The following is a 16,797-nucleotide window of genomic DNA, read 5'->3' as shown; positions in this document are numbered from 1 at the left end:
TATTACCACATTAGTATCCTACTCTTTTACCTAGAAACTCAGGGCAGTACACACCATCAGAAACTCCCACCCTAGATACAAAGTCACATATGGTTTGCCAAGATTCTGCACCCCGTAAGGAAGGCAACACTTTTATTCTGGTACAGGGATACTGAAAACATGGAAAACACCTACATTAGTTTATCCATAAATGGTGTAATGGTTTGTGGGTTTTTAAAAATAAATAAAACAAAACTCACCGGGCATGTCTGAAATTTCTATACAGTTGCCCTGCTGTTAATTCAAATGCATGAATTCAAGTAAGTAAAGTTACACGGAAAACCTTTACTTAAGGTGGTATTTCTATGCCACTCAGTCCAAAACCAAGGTTATCTGTGCAGGGTACATGTTTTTAAAGATCTCTAAATTTTTAAAGATCACTAAATATTCCAGAAGTAGTTGTTCTGCAACACATGTGTTCTGTGCCAAATGAATTATGTTATGCTTGAGTTCAAGTTGCAGAACATATTCTTGGCTTTTCCGATCTTAGGCAGTGCCATCTCCACCATCATCTCCGTGCTGCGGTTGTGATAATTCTCCTGCTAAATCACTTGCAATGTGTGCATGTGGAATAGCATGAAGAATAATGTGTGAAATGTGTGTTTTGTGTTGTTTGGAAAAGTAGAAGCAGTACTTTTTTTCTGGGGGGACGCAGGGGTAGACATACCCCTAAACAGACTGTGAATCTTTGTACTTCTGTCCATTTACTGTGTTTATTTTCCCCGATTTAAACTATAAAATGGCGCTTTTCTTGAGTCAAAATGAGAATACCCCTAAACATTTTTTTAGAAAAAAAAGCACTGGGTAGAAGTATTTCTAGTTCACACATTCTTCTTCCAAGCATGACAGTTTAAACTAACTCATTGCTAGCGTTAGTCTTGCAGGGTAATCTTAGAACGAGGCTAGTAGAGTTAGACTTTTTCTCCTCCTCCTCGTCACTTAAGTCATCTTTGTTCTTGTCAGAGGACTGATACACAAGAGCAGAATTTTTGTCATCTCAGTATACAGCTTGGTAGAACTGAACAGGCAAGCTGGGTGGCATGGGGCAGCATGCCCCCAAAGCTAACACTTACAATATCTAATTTTTGCTATTCTGTCCCAGCAATATCTCTCTTTGTGGGCAGCTGAAATTGTTTCACAATAACACTAATGAATATAGCAGGTATATTCCAACTGCTAATGTCATTCTCAAATGTAAAATGTTTGCTTTTTAAAAATTTCAAACTTTAAAATCAATTATGCCATTATAGTTGAAGAAGGAAAAATGGCTCCCCATCTTTTATAGCTCTAGTTGCTGGTCTTTTTTGGTGTGCTTACCACTTCATTTTGTTAATGGAAAGTTGCCTCTACACCTGAATTTACCTACTCATATAAAAAGGTAAAGGTACCCCTGCCCGTACGGGCCAGTTGTGTCCGACTCTGGGGTTGCACGCCCATCTCGCTTAAGAGGCCGGGGGCCAGCGCCAGAGCGGTCCCTATTTATCTTCAAAGCACCCGGGGGTGCTTTCGAACTGCTAGGTTGGCAGGCGCTGGGACCGAGCAACGGGAGCGCACCCCGCCACGGGGATTCGAATCGCCGACCTGACGATCGGCAAGTCCTAGGCGCTGAGGTTTTACCCACAGCACCACCCGTGTCCCTACTCATATAGAGTGCTCCTAATAATCAAATCAATCTCTGGAAACAATCCTACAACAATACTTTTATGTTTATGAAGGTCTCTATTCATTTCATCTGTACTTTTCTGCCCCCCCCCCCAAAAAAAAAGACTGGTCTTCTGTTCCTTCCCTTGGACTGTGCTTCCTCCATGCTATACTTCCTAGCCAACATGCATTGCCTGTCAAATTTCTGTCGAGGTTGTGGATAAAAGAGGCTTCACCTCGAAGATGTTTAGTAATTAGGTTTCCTAATGTCATTGTTTCTGAACAAGTGATTAAATTCTGCAGAACTGACTTTAGCCCCTAGCAGATGTGAGATTGTCAAGCAGCTGTGCAACCTGAACTTCAATTTCACAATCTATTGATTCAGCTAGCCTGTCAGTTAGCTGTAGGAATTGGAGTCATCCTAATTGGTCTGAGGTTATGGAGGGACTTTGTGTTTTGCCTGGTACTACTGTTACAACGCACTGTATCTGAAGTTCCTAGCCAGCACTCTTGGGGCTTTCTGTTCTGTGGTACAGAACAGAATGTGTTTATATGAAATGCTGTGTTGCCACTGTTGTGGGCTTTCAAAAACAAACAAATTGAATTAGGATTTTTTAAAAAATATCAATGCAAATTAGGGTAATTTTTACCATATTTTTTATTATCCATAGGAGAATTCTCTGATGCTCTAGAATGATCTTATTTATTATGTTTGCTTTACTTGTATTTAGTAAACAATGCTATAAACTTTGGCACTGCCCAACTTGACTGATATTGTATTTGCAAATGGCACCCACTAATGTTCTTATGAAACAGAAACACTTCTAGTACGAAGTACTGGAAAAAATTCCTTTGTCAATGTGATCAGGTGCTAAATCATGATTCGGGAATTAAAATGTTTCCATGGCTTTGTCTGGATTTAGCACCAAGAAAAGTTAGATGCCACTCTTTTTTAATGTTTTTAAATTTATTTGATACCATTGCTGATAACCAGTATCAAGCCCTCCGTTGCAACTGTGGTGAATAAGGAATAGCTGTTGTTCATTTTTGGATAGCTAGATTATTACATTTGCACCTACTTGTTTTTTCATCTTATCATCTTTCTTAAGAGGTATCTTGGCTATGATGCCTCAAGTGGTTTAAGTCATCGCTCAGCGCACAGCCCCATTACAAATTGTGAGCTGCACACTGATAGTTAAATCCTATTGAAGTTTCGTTTCTAAACCAAACTTGAAACTATAAGTTTTTTGGAAAATGCCTGAAATAAATTTGGATCTTATTTAGCAAATATAAAACACCAAATACAGCAAAAGAGCTTACAGGTGTTATACTGAGTCATCAATTTTTATTTTTATTTTTTAAAAGGGGGGGAGTATGCAATATTGATTTTACATTCTGTTTAGGTGTCTCAGAGTTTTCCCTGGTAGCCAAAGGTTCTTGATGTGAGGGTTTTCTGTTGTTGTTGCTTACATTTTACCTTGGAATGAATCCAGGAATTGGTTTTGTGTTTACTTTTATTGGAATATTAGTATTTATTTATTCTTGATGTTTGTTGACTTCTCACTAATAGACTGTTCTATAACCACTTCCTCTGGACAATTTGCAAACAATATTTTAAGATGTGGCAATGTAGGAACAGGCACTCCCCTTCTGTGGTTTAAATTTTAAACTGGGAGGGGGATAACATATCTTATCCTCAACTTGGACTGTCCAGACAGCTGGGTGTTAGATATTGTTTGTTACTCCAGAGGGAAGAACTAGTAGAACCAATGGGTCAAAATTCTGAAGACGCAGAGATTTCTTTCACTGCAGATACCGTAATTAAAGATAATCAACTGTCAAGCATGCTGCAGCTGCATCTTGCATTGAGCAAGGGGTTTGACTTGATGTCCTCCAGGATCCCTTCCACCTCTATGGTTCTAGAAATACTTGCTTTGCAAAATTTTTGGTTATTCTTTATTTTATTAGATTTTTTTACCCATCTTTACCATAAAGTCTCAGGGTGGGTTCCAGCAACAAAATATACAATTATAAAACAGCTACTACAAAAATGGTAAAAACAATTCAATATATAAAATGTTTAAAAGCAATTCCACGTACAATAGTGGTTAAAAATCATTCCAATATATATTCAGACTGGCATAAAGATCTCACAACATTCCAAAGTGAGGGAGAATTTTTTTCAGGTAAAATCCAAGCATGCAGAGTTATTCGCATCCTTGTTTATGAACTAATTCTGTGTTAACTGGTTGTCTAGATTATTTTGCGGCTCAGAGTTATGTTTGCAGGAAAGGAACATGCATTCATTCATGTACACAGCAAAGCTCTGATAAAGTATATTAAGTGGCTGGGCGGGGGGAGGGGTTAGAATTTAGTATTCAGAATATTAAGCAATTTTATAGAGTAATTCTGAAGCATGCTAGTTGTGAAAAGTTCTATTAAATAATCCTTTTGGAAAGCTGCAGTGTTGCATGAGTGTTCATCATGCAGTTCATATTGTGCCAGGATTTGTTATTGCATGTTGAATGATAGCTGTTGTAAAGGAAACTGGGGCAGTAGCTGATTAGCACATTATATGGTAGATTGTTTTAAGTACGGGCCTCTCAAACTCTGCCAGGTTGTCTGAAAACAGAGGGATTAATTTACATCAGCGAGGATTCCTGGTGTGACCATGTTAGATAAAATTAGACTCCTCCTCCCTGTTTTCACTAGTTATCTGCCAGGACCTTTGTGACTCAAGCGCACTTCACTGTAACAGCAAACGTTACATAAACCCAAACATGGAGCCTATTTGGAGTTTGTGGGCAGACCCAAATTATGATGCAAGCTTCAGTGGCAAGTGTGCAGTGAAGCACGGTCAAATTATGTGAATGGGGGAGTGAAACAAGAAGGCTTTCCAGAACAGCCTTTTCCCTTTAGACAGGGCTTGAAAGCTCTGGGTAACTTTCTGGTGCAGTTTTCAGAGGCAGGAATTGGCAGGGATCCCAGATCTGAATGGAGTTTGCAGAAGGTTGGTATAGTTCTGTACTAACACGACATGAAACGGAGAGACTTACACTTGTGTGCATTTTTGTAAGTTTGTTTTCTCTCTCGCTCTGCCAGAGGTGGAGCTGTGAATAGTGTTGAAGTCCCGTAGATGGCCTTTGCAGAGTTAGTTGATCAAAGTGGATAATCTCAAAATGAGGGATTAACTGCTGCAAGCGGCCCACATAAGCCATTCTGAAATGTGATTTGGCCAAAGTTCAAACACAGATGGGAGTTGAGTTTGCTATTAACTCAGACGAAATGCTGGTGTTTGCATGGAGCTATCACAGTATTTTGGAACATAGTAGCTCTTTTTAAACTGTATCGCAAAGACTTGTAATTGTTTACAAAGCTGACTGATGTCTAAGATTAACATTTCTGCGTGCTTAAAACGCTTAAGCTGTTATTTTGTTAATCATATTTATGATTAAAGTGCTTCTGTGATCAAAATAAGTTCCCTGAACAGAATGTGATCTGGGTTAAAGCGGCTTCTCTGCAGAAGTTTAAAATGCACATTTTTGTAAAAGAAAAAACATTTGACAAGGGTAAGCAACAAAAGATACAAAGGAAGTTGTATCTGGTAATTTCAGCCTTCTGAATGTAAGTGCTGTGTTTGTTTTGTTTGATTTATTAATAAGCACTGGCTTAATAAGCTAATTTTAGAAGCTAATCACCTGAAAAGCATATTTAACACCCCTTCATAGCCCAATTGAGCAACGTAAATTTACATGTCAGAGTGCTATAAACACAAGACTTTTGTTTACGACAAGAGATAGTAATAATTTTGTCATTGTAAATCTCTTGAAGCTGAAATGTGAAAATAAATTGGTGGCCTTATCACACTACATATACTGTAGTTATATTTTTAACACTAAGACAATTGGTGATTATTTGTTTGTTTGTTTTTTAAAAAAAAATTGAAAAATTTGCATCCCAACTTCCATAATACTAGAGGTTTCCTCTCACCCCCGATAACATTTCGCTGAGTTTTATGTACGTGTATAAATATAAAATAAAAGTTAAGAGCATCTTACCGTGCAAACATAGTGTGGTTTGCCCTTATTGTTTACTCTGAATCATCACTCAATTTTATCAGTGACAAAGCACGAAGCTGCCTGTATACTAGAATTTCTGTTGTAATCCTTCTAGGCAGCACATAGTAATTATACTGCAAGAGTCCAGAATATTTTGCCAACATAACTACATTAAAGTTAATTGAATGACCAAGTGTCTCTTGTTTCTTAATCAGAAGTGCTGCTGGGTATTGCAAAGGTGTTTTTTTTAAAAAAATATCCTCACGTCAACAAAGCAGTTTGTTTCTATCCAGTTATGCTTTGTCTAATAGCCTGTTATACCTGCTTGAACCCCTTTCATGCCACAAAAAGTTACGCTGCAACATTCTGTTTCTGGGCATATTTTATAATTTCAATTGACCCTAAAGTTATCAGAATATAAATTTGGGAATTCAAAAAACCTGTAAGACAGGGAAAATAAGTACAATAAATGAAAATTTCACCCCTCTGTTTCCAAGATAGCACAGCTGTGTCCCTCTCCCCTACACACACAGACACATCAGCAGAAGAACATCCCATTGAGCTAAATCCACCTCTGATTTTTGAATATAGGAAACACTGTAGGGTTTCAGTAGGTGGTTCAGTCAGAAAATGTGCCTTCTTTGCCATAGTTCTGGTTCACATGTAACAGTAAGCCACACCATGTGCAAAAAAAGAGGAAAAAATCCATGTGGGATTCTGTACCAAAGGTTGCGGCCACAGTGCTTCTCCTCAGTTCTTGTTACTGCTGTACTATCCAGGGCAAAACCATAGATTAGTGTAGTACTGTATAATGTCCAAAGCCAGGTCTTGCTCAAGACAAAAGACAAGCAGTAAGCAAGGTCAAATTGAGATCTTTTATTTTTTATCCATTCTGTTTTCAATAACTGTCTAGAAACCTTTTCAGAGCTTAATGTTTGTCAAGGCATTGACAGATGTTAAAAATATTTGTTTTAAAGAAGAACATTGGGGTCTGTTTTTATTGAAGTACAGAAGCTGGGATAAAAGTTGTTGGGAAACTAGTACAAAGGGTAAATAGTTCATTAATTCATATATTAAATATTATACTGCCAGTATTATGACGGCAGAAAATTTCCACATGTTAGAAAGCCCTGTGGCGTATTTGTTAAAGCTGATGCAAAACAGTGAAAAGGTCTTGTGACGTATTTACAATGTTCCTTGGCTTCCTGTTCTTCTGGTAGCTGCTCCTGACAGCTTCCGCTTAAGACTACTGCCTGCCACTCAGTCTGCTGTTTTTGAACTACTGTTGCGCTTTCCATAGCCATTGGACTTGATGTTTCTATCTAGCGTCTGACTTATCATACAGATTATTTCAGCTGTTGTCTTTTGTACTGGCGGTAGAACAGCATAACTAAAGGAAGTTCTAGGCTGATGCATTGTCCCAGAAAAGGATCAATAAAATTTATCTACTCCGTCTGCTACAAGAACTGCTGAAGATGATTCCTGTTCAGAGTTTGTCTGTGATAGTGGAGCAGATGTGTATAAAAAGAGTAAACTTTGCAACAGCAGCAGTGTGGGGAGTGGGGGTTTCCCACTCCCTGGGAAGATAGGGAGTGCAACCTGATATTGAGATATTAATAAGAATTTTAAAAACTCTTCTCTACAAAGCTTTAAAAACATTTTGAAGTGCTTCTCAACAGGTTAGAAGTGGGAAATGCATGAACTGATGGACAGGAACTGTCTGTGTATCCTGATTTGCACATTAATGATTGTCAATAAAAGGGAGGGAGAGAAGTGCAGATCTTATGACCGTTAGCGGCGGCTTCATCTTTATTCAATCATAGTTATTGTAGTAATAACCAGGAATGGGAGAAATTCTTTCTGTTAGTAGGCACCATCATTGTGCTTCTTTCACAGTGGGAAATCCCACTCCCAACTGTTCTATCATCCTTCTGGATTTTTGCACACACACAGAGGGAGAAATTTATTCAGTGCTGAATTCTGTGCCTAGTACCATAGTCTGGCTTTTGTTTTCACCCCCACAGAATCTCAGTAAACATATGTTTGTCTTAACTGGTGTAAGGTGCTCTGTGATAGCAGGTCAGACTGTTATTTTCATTTTGTGTTACCATTTTAGGAATCCATCAGATTAATAAACTATCTATGAACCTGTTGTCGTAAATCTTTAGAGCACGATTGCTCATGTATTAGAAGTTGTGTATTGAAGAATTTTAATTTTTTAAATGCAGTACAGCTGACAAATGAACTGGCCAGATTATGATCTATTAAGGTAACTAATAGGATCCTAAATCTAAAGAAGGGCCAGTGGAATTTTAACTCATTTTCTTAGTTTCAAACCTCCTGATGCAGGAGGAAGAGAAGAAGAGTGTAGGCATTCTATTCGCCAGTTCCTGAGGCAAACAGTTAAAAGAAAAAAGTGATGAATCAGCAGCAGTGTAGACCAGGTGCCACCAAATCTTTTTGGACTAGTGGACACATTTTGAATTTTGAGAGAGTGCTGGTGGCACCAGTCACACATGGTATAACAGAAAATGGCTGCCATGGGGTGTGGCATAACAGAAAGTTAGAAAGACAACCATCCCTGAGAGCCAGTTTCCTTTTTCTGATGCAGCTGCACGTAATCCCTGAAAATCTGTGTGGAATAGTTTTGGATGTGGTGTGGGGAGCTACAGGGAAGGGGGAATTGCTGAAAATTGTCTCCCTTCTCTTACGTGAGCAGACTCCACTATGGGATCAAAAGCTGTGCAAATGGAATGCCAGCATTGAATTTCAACCTTTCACCTCAGCGTGAGTTCATGCTTTTAAAATACAATTTTGACAACTCTCAAATTTATATTCTGGTATCTGTCATATCATACACAAAGAGATGGGACATGTGATATGAGCTGTTCTTGTCACATACTTCATGCTTTAATGTACAGTTGTGTGAGGTTTGAGGTGTAATGCCATGATCTTATGTCCTGAGAAGGGATAGTTGATCTCACATGGGTTCTTTAGGCTGGGGAGTGAGGGTGCTGCCAGTGAAATCTAAGAGTAATTCTCCTGCAAGGTAAAGGTAAAGGTACCCCTGCCCGTACAAGCCAGTCTTGACAGACTCTAGGGTTGTGCGCCCATCTCACTTAAGAGGCCGAGGGCCAGCGCTGTCCGGAGACACTTCCGGGTCACGTGGCCAGCGTGACAAAGCTGCATCTGGCGAGCCAGCGCAGCACACGGGAACGCCATTTACCTTCCCGCTGGTAAGCGGTCCCTATTTATCTACTTGCACCCGGGGGTGCTTTCGAACTGCTAGGTTAGCAGGCGCTGGGACGAGCAACGGGAGCGCACCCCGCAGCGGGGATTCGAACCGCCGACCTTTCGATCGGCAAGCCCTAGGCGCTGAGGCTTTTACCCACAGCGCCACCCGCGTCCCATATTCTCCTGCAAAGTATCAGCTTAATACTGGATAAGCAGCAGATTCTGTCTTTCAGATCTCCTCTTTAATTACTACCAGATAAGAGAGATGCACTCTCTCTAGGCCTTGATTTTCATACTATAATACCCTATATAATATTACTCACAGGGTGGCTTTACAGATAAAAATAGTCCAGTTATATTCCCATTTTATTAGGTCCAAGTATTCACACTTTTCAAACAAAAGAAGACATAATATATAATTTCATCAGTTACCTCACAAAAGCCCCTTCACATGAAGGTCTCATTTGATGTTGGATATCCAAAATCTACATCTGTTGCTCAGTTCCTTCTTAAAAATATTTTGGTACAAGAAACGTTGGATTTGTAATTTTGTCTAGATGTGCCATTTTTCTACCTTTACCATCCTAGTCTAATATTGAAATTTATATCACCATTGAAGACTTCACTGTCAAAACGATTAACAAACACTGCCTGAGTAGCCTAGTGAAAAATGCCGTTAATGATATTTCTGTCAATCAAAACTATACATTGCAAATTAATGAGTGTTAGTTGTTACATCAGTTTCTCAACCAATAGTTTATATATGTGTGTGTTACAATGTAACTCCGCTGTCATTTTAAGACGATGTAAAATAGAAGACACAGTACTGGTAACTTGCCAATGAATGGATCAGATACTATTTTTAACATTGACTTGTATTGGCATTTAAGATTTGCTAAGTGTACAGTAGCTAAGAAGGTAGAAATATCCAGCCTTTTCTTTTTTGTTTTTGCTTCTTTTAAGGGTTCAGTATCACTAATATTGGCTCTAGCAAAATCCTAAAGCAGTGTTTCCCAACCTTTTTTGGGCAAAGGCACACTTGTTTCATGAAAAAAATCTCGAGGCACACCACCATTACAGCCCCGTGACGTCAGCGCGCAGCGTCACGCCGGGAGGGACATGAATTGCTAGCAAATTACATAATCACCTCCTTGAGGGCTGGCTCATCTTCTCTGAAGGCAGAACCCCATTAATTAACAGCACAGACTCACACCATAGCCAAGACGAGGGGGGAAAACCTCAGTCATGCACAGTCATGCACATGTGGGGGCTAAATGAGGACGAAGACCGGGCAGAGAGCAGGGTTCAAATCACCCCACCTGGCCAGGACAATCCCTGGGTGCTCCCTTGGGCCACTCGCCTGACCCACCTCGCAGGGCTGTTGTTGCGAGGATAACACGGGGAGAACCACGCGCGCCCCCGGGAGCTCCTTGGAGGAGAAAGCGGGCGATGAATGCAATGCACGAAATATATGAGAGGCGACCAGGTTTTGCAGGTGAGGGGCCCCCGCCAGCCTCCGCTTCCAACACCCGGCGCAACGACGCCGAAGTTTCCCCCCGGGCTCGGCTCGGGGAGCAGCGCTGCTCCCCCCCGGCTCCCCTTCGCCCTCCCGGCTCTCTCTGCCGCCCACTGGGGACCCCCCTCACCTGCCAAGTCCGGAGCGCCGGTGGAAGTTGCATGCATGCATGCAGGGCGCCGCGTTGCCATTGCATTGCACTGCACTCCATGCAACGCCTGCACGCATGCATTGCCTTGCACGCCCGCTAAGGGGTCTCCCCGCGGTCCGATGCGTCCCCTCCGGCGCAGATGCAGCATTGCAAAAATAAAAACCCCCCAACGCAGCCCTACCTGGGGGGCAGCCGCTCCGCCTCCGCGGGGATCCCCGGCCTCCATCCTGCCGCCCGATCTCCGCGGGGGCGCAGGCAGGCTGCGTGGGGTCTGCGCGGAAGAGCCCCTGCCCGCCCGGCCGCCGCCACCGCGCTCATTCCATGGCCGGGAGAAGAGCGCTTCAAACAAAACGCCGGGCCCGCCAGGCCACGCTGGGAAACGTAGTTCGCGCACCCCGCGCGGGCGCGGAGCCCAAGGGCGAGGGGACTACGGATCCCGGCAGCCCCCGCGCCGGGGACGGAGGGGGAGAGGCCGGGTGCAGGGATGGAGGGACGGGTGGGTGAGCGAGTGAGTGAGTGGCAGCCGCCAAGCCTTGGCCGAGAGCCAGGAAGGGCCTCCCCGGAGGAGGAGGAGGAGGAGGGAGGCGCAGAGCGGGAGGGAGGGAGGGAACCCCAGGGGTCATCTAGTGACGGCGCCCCAATCGAAAATTTGACTTTAAAAAAAAATCTTTCAATTTTTAAATTTTTCCCACGGCACACCAGGCAACATCTCGCGGCACACTAGTGTGCCGCGGAACAGTGGTTGGGAAACACTGTCCTAAAGCACTGCTGAACTTTTAAGGCCTCCAAATAGTAAGTTAGCAAATCCACTCTGGGAATCTCGCCATTGTTATAAAAAGACACTTGGCACTTAGTACTTTGTCCTATTTAGAAGCACACAATTTACTAGGCTATAAAATGCAAATATACTTGCACAGCACGTAGTTTTGTAAATAGACTAAATGGCCTGTTTTCGGATATGGTGGAAGATTACTAAGAGGAAAACTAGAAGTGAATAAATGCAGAGATTTATTTGCTCCCAGACGTCTGGGGTCCCCCCACTTTTTATTTAGAACTCAGAATTACAACAGAAGCATATGGTTCATTTTTAAGTTTAAATGTGTAGTTTTGACACCTCAGAGAGCCCTACCTTATTTTGCTGATTGGCTGGGAGGGTCTGGTTGATTTAGAGGTGTTCGATGATTAGCTTGAATGCTAATCCTAACAATTAAGAATAAACTTGAATTAGGATTCTTTGTGCCTCTTACTAATCGGTGGTGGTGTTTTCACCCCATCTATGATTGATCATGTGATTGATCAAATAATCCAGGGATTATGTTGTTCTTGGGATGGCATGGCAATCCTAGGATTTAGAGTTTGCATTTAGTGCACCACTGGCTGCCACAGTGAAATTTGGTCATAAATCAAGCAAGAGCAGCAAACTTGCATATGAACATATTCCGATTGTAGTTCTTTTTGTCGCTATTTGTGCAATTACTATCACAGACCCTGAAATAGCAAGCATGCTTTGAGATAATTTATAGTTTGGCCACAAATGTGTACACAGATGAACATGAAATATTAAATTTACACACAAAACCGAAAAGGCTGCTGGAACTCCAGATGAATAGATCCTTCATCCTGGCTTTGCAGTTCCCCCAGTCTGTTCTCTGTGCAATGCTGCCTTTTCAGGAAGTGATATATCCATATTGGGATGGGTAATGACCTTCTCCCCAAGTATTATTTAATGTCTTGATGTACAAACATGGGATATTCCTTTATTATTTATAAAAATGAAAATGCACATTTAGATGTCTGGTTTTCATTCCTATCCCTGAGATGTGAAAGCTAACCAAAATTAGATGGCCTGTGAACCTCATGCAAGGATGTAGACTTTAATTTAAGAAAAGAAAGCTGATGTTTATAAACTATCAGTAAATCTTGAGAACCTCGCAGAGGAGACATACTGCATAGGGCTACCAATTGCTGAGTCTTCATTTATGTGTGGTATAAAAAATAGCTATGCAGATTTTTGGTTGAAAAAAATATTAGGTTAATCTGAAGGGGCTATTTCAGGCCCTTTCTTATTTCGTATGAAGAGTCAGTGAGGCTTACGCAGGGCTATTCCAGAGTTTTCCTGATACCATTGTTTTTCTTGTGATTCCTTATGAGATATCTGGGGGCGGCAGATCCTTAAGCCGGTAATGACTTGATTAATGAATAATGCCACTGTCTCCTATGTGATGAATTGGTGGGTAGACACTCTGGAAAGAGGAAGAGATGTGTCTCTTCTCAGATTTTGTGTGTGTTTGAACGGACAGTTATGCAGTAGGAATGTATACTTGACAGGTTTATCTATACAACCTTATTGCTTACTAGTAACTTCTTTCATAACAGGTTTAAAGCAGGTCGGATATTTGTTAAACCCAAAGGTTAAAAAACACACAAAACAGTTTCTCTAGTTGTGCCCAGAATAGAACAGACTCTAGTTGCAGTTCTTGGATCCAAAACCTTCAGTTCCAGAGAAACATTAAGGTGCTCACAGATCTGCTTCTGCACCAGAGAGCAAGGAAATTAGAAGTTAAGGTACTCGACCTCAACATCTAAATACGTTCTCTTACTCAGCCAGTTTACACCTTAGCCTCCAGGCATTCACACTTTCCCTTGATCTTTCTGCCCTAAATCATATTTCCCTCTACATATTCAGTGTATGTATTGGATGAGCAAAGAATTGAATGAAAAGGGTGTAGTTCAAAGAAAGGTTTTAAAACTGCCGTGATTCAGCTACTCTTTATATCCTTCACAAGGCAGATTTTCAAGCCAAATTTCTTACTGATATAATTTGTCTTGATTTTATGATGAATAGGATTTTCAGGCTTTAAAATGATAGAAAGGTGAAAAAGCAACTCGCCTTAACTATACAGCCATTCCAGCAGCCCTTATAATCAAGGCTAAATATATTCAAAAATCTGTATAATCATTTTGGGGATTTGTGTTGAGCTTCCGGTGTTGGTTTCTTGTCAGAGTTCTGCCATAACTGGTCTGGTCAGGTTATGAACAGGGAAAGGGGAGGAGAAAAGTATTGCTCATAGAATCTCTGCAGTACCTAAATAGAGGACTATGTGTATTCTGGATGCAAGAGTTAGGTAATGGAGGAAATAGTCCCTGCCAAGTTTGTGCTTTTTTTTCAGTCATAGGAAATACTAGACTAGCAATAAATAAATAAAAAATACCTAGATAATCTGCAAGGAAGCTTGGTTTTGTAGCCCTTCCAGATAGTGCAATGGTAATATACTTTTGCAGTCATGTTGCTAGATTTCATTTCATATTATATTTTTTTAAATTAACAACTGATAAAACTGGAAATACACATTCCTTTTAAAAGTGTCTGGCTCTTCTGTTACAGTAAGGGGAGAAAATCCCGTGCCTGTATCATAAGTCCTAATGCTGAATTTTGAATACAGTCATACCTGGGGTAGAAGTAGCTTCGGGATAAGTATTTTCAGGTTGAGTGCTGCGGCGACCAGGAAGTAACGGAGTGCATTACTTCCAGGTTTCGCTACTTGCGCATGCGCAGACGATAAAAATGATGTCATGCGCAGAAGCGGCGAATCATGACCAGCAGATGCACGGACGCGGGTTGCGTTCGCTTCTGGATGCGAACGGGGCTCCGGAACGGATCCCATTTGCATCCAGAGGTACCACTGTACAGTGGTACCCCGCAAGACGAATGCCTCGCAAGACGGAAAACCCGCAAGACGAAAGGGTTTTCTGTTTCGGAGGCGCTTCGCAAGACGAATTTCCCTATGGGCTTGCTTCGCAAGACGAAAGCCCATAGGGAAATCTCCGGGGACCTGTTTTAAATTGCTGGCGGTCGGGAGCAAAGACTTTCGCCCACAGCCGGCCTTCAGAAGAGGTCCTGGACCTCTTCTGAAGGCCGGCGGGGGGCAAAAGTCTTTGCTCCCCCCCCGCCTGCCTTCCCGGGACAGCGGAGACTTCTCCGCTGCCCCGGGCGATCTTAAAATGCTGGCGGGCGGGAGCGAAGCGTTCGCTGCCGACCCCCAGCATTTTAAAATCTCCCCGGGACAGCAGAGAAGTCCCGCCCCGCTCGGGATGGCGGCGCAGAGCTGTCTGCCGTGCCGGGATCAGCGCAGCTCTGCGCGGCCATCGGGAGCCGGGGGCGAAGCCCGCCCCGCTACAGATGGCCGCGCAAAGCTGCCTGCAGTCCCGGGACTGCAGGCAGATCTGCGCCACCATCCCGAGCGGGGCGCTAAGTCCCACCCCGCTCTGGATGCCAGCGCAGAGCTGTCTGCCGTCCCGGGACTGCAGGCAGATCTGTGCCGCCATCCCGAGCGGGGCGCTAAGTCCCGCCCCGCTCTGGATGCCGGCGCAGAGCTGTCTGCCGTCCCGGGACTGCAGGCAGATCTGCGCCACCATCCCGAGCGGGGCGCTAAGTCCCGCCCCGCTCGGGATGGCGGCGCAGAGCTGTCTGCCATCCCGGGATCAGCGCAGCTCTGCGCGGCCATCGGGAGCCGGGGCGAAGCCCGCCCCGCTCCAGATGGCCACGCAAAGCTGCCTGCAGTCCCGGGACTGCAGGCAGATCTGCGCCACCATCCCGAGCGGGGCGCTAAGTCCCGCCCCGCTCGGGATGGCGGCGCAGAGCTGTCTGCCATCCCGGGATCAGCGCAGCTCTGCGTGGCCATCGGGAGCTGGGGGCGAAGCCCGCCCCGCTACAGATGGCCGCGCAAAGCTGCCTGCAGTCCCGGGACTGCAGGCAGATCTGCGCCACCATCCCGAGCGGGGCGCTAAGTCCCGCCCCGCTCTGGATGCCAGCGCAGAGCTGTCTGCCGTCCCGGGACTGCAGGCAGATCTGTGCCACCATCCCGAGCGGGGCGCTAAGTCCCGCCCCGCTCGGGATGGCGGCGCAGAGCTGTCTGCCATCCCGGGATCAGCGCAGCTCTGCGCGGCCATCGGGAGCCGGGGCGAAGCCCGCCCCGCTCCAGATGGCCGCGCAAAGCTGCCTGCAGTCCCGGGACTGCAGGCAGATCTGCGCCACCATCCCGAGCGGGGCGCTAAGTCCCGCCTCGCTCGGGATGGCGGCGCAGAGCTGTCTGCCATCCTGGGATCAGCGCAGCTCTGCGCGGCCATCGGGAGCCGGGGGCGAAGCCCGCCCCGCTACAGATGGCCGCGCAAAGCTGCCTGCAGTCCCGGGACTGCAGGCAGATCTGCGCCACCATCCCGAGCGGGGCGCTAAGTCCCGCCCCGCTCTGGATGCCAGCGCAGAGCTGTCTGCCGTCCCGGGACTGCAGGCAGATCTGTGCCGCCATCCCGAGCGGGGCGCTAAGTCCCGCCCCGCTCTGGATGCCGGCGCAGAGCTGTCTGCCGTCCCGGGACTGCAGGCAGATCTGCGCCACCATCCCGAGCGGGGCGCTAAGTCCCGCCCCGCTCGGGATGGCGGCGCAGAGCTGTCTGCCATCCCGGGATCAGCGCAGCTCTGCGCGGCCATCGGGAGCCGGGGCGAAGCCCGCCCCGCTCCAGATGGCCGCGCAAAGCTGCCTGCAGTCCCGGGACTGCAGGCAGATCTGCGCCACCATCCCGAGCGGGGCGCTAAGTCCCGCCCCGCTCGGGATGGCGGCGCAGAGCTGTCTGCCATCCCGGGATCAGCGCAGCTCTGCGTGGCCATCGGGAGCCGGGGGCGAAGCCCGCCCCGCTACAGATGGCCGCGCAAAGCTGCCTGCAGTCCCGGGACTGCAGGCAGATCTGCGCCACCATCCCGAGCGGGGCGCTAAGTCCCGCCCCGCTCTGGATGCCAGCGCAGAGCTGTCTGCCGTCCCGGGACTGCAGGCAGATCTGTGCCGCCATCCCGAGCGGGGCGCTAAGTCCCGCCCCGCTCTGGATGCCGGCGCAGAGCTGTCTGCCATCCCGGGACTGCAGGCAGATGTGTGCCGCCATCCCGAGCGGGGCGCTAAGTCCCGCCCCGCTCTGGATGCCGGCGCAGAGCTGTCTGCCATCCCGGGACTGCCATCCCGAGCGGGGCTAAGTCCCGCCCCGCTCTGGATGGCGGTGCAGATCTGCCTGCCGTCCCGGGATCAGCGAAGCGTTCGCTGCTGACCCCCAGCATTTTAAAATCTCCCCGTGTCCCGGTGAGATTTTAAAATGCTGGGGGTCGGCAGCGAAGC

General features: G+C 45.5%; 1 protein-coding gene across 4 annotated transcripts in view; it reads left to right on the top strand.

The window, feature by feature from the left end:
- ATXN7 (ataxin 7) overlaps positions 1-16,797 on the top strand; it is a 102,845-nt gene that overhangs the window by 66,369 nt on the left and 19,679 nt on the right. Inside the window, exon 1 of one of the 4 annotated variants that reach the window (XM_077925065.1) lies at positions 4,335-4,690. The exons of the other annotated variants lie outside the window; for them this stretch is intronic. Coding sequence (XP_077781191.1) covers positions 4,675-4,690 — 16 coding nt within the window. The 5' untranslated portion in view covers positions 4,335-4,674. Of the gene's footprint in view, positions 1-4,334; positions 4,691-16,797 lie in introns of those variants that run through there. 4 annotated transcript variants of the gene reach the window in all.

Source organism: Podarcis muralis, chromosome 2, assembly GCF_964188315.1.
Source record: "Podarcis muralis chromosome 2, rPodMur119.hap1.1, whole genome shotgun sequence".
Classification (NCBI taxonomy): Eukaryota; Metazoa; Chordata; class Lepidosauria; order Squamata; family Lacertidae; genus Podarcis; species Podarcis muralis.
Note: the sequence above shows the minus strand (reverse complement) of the source record. Positions and strands in the feature narration are given on the sequence as shown.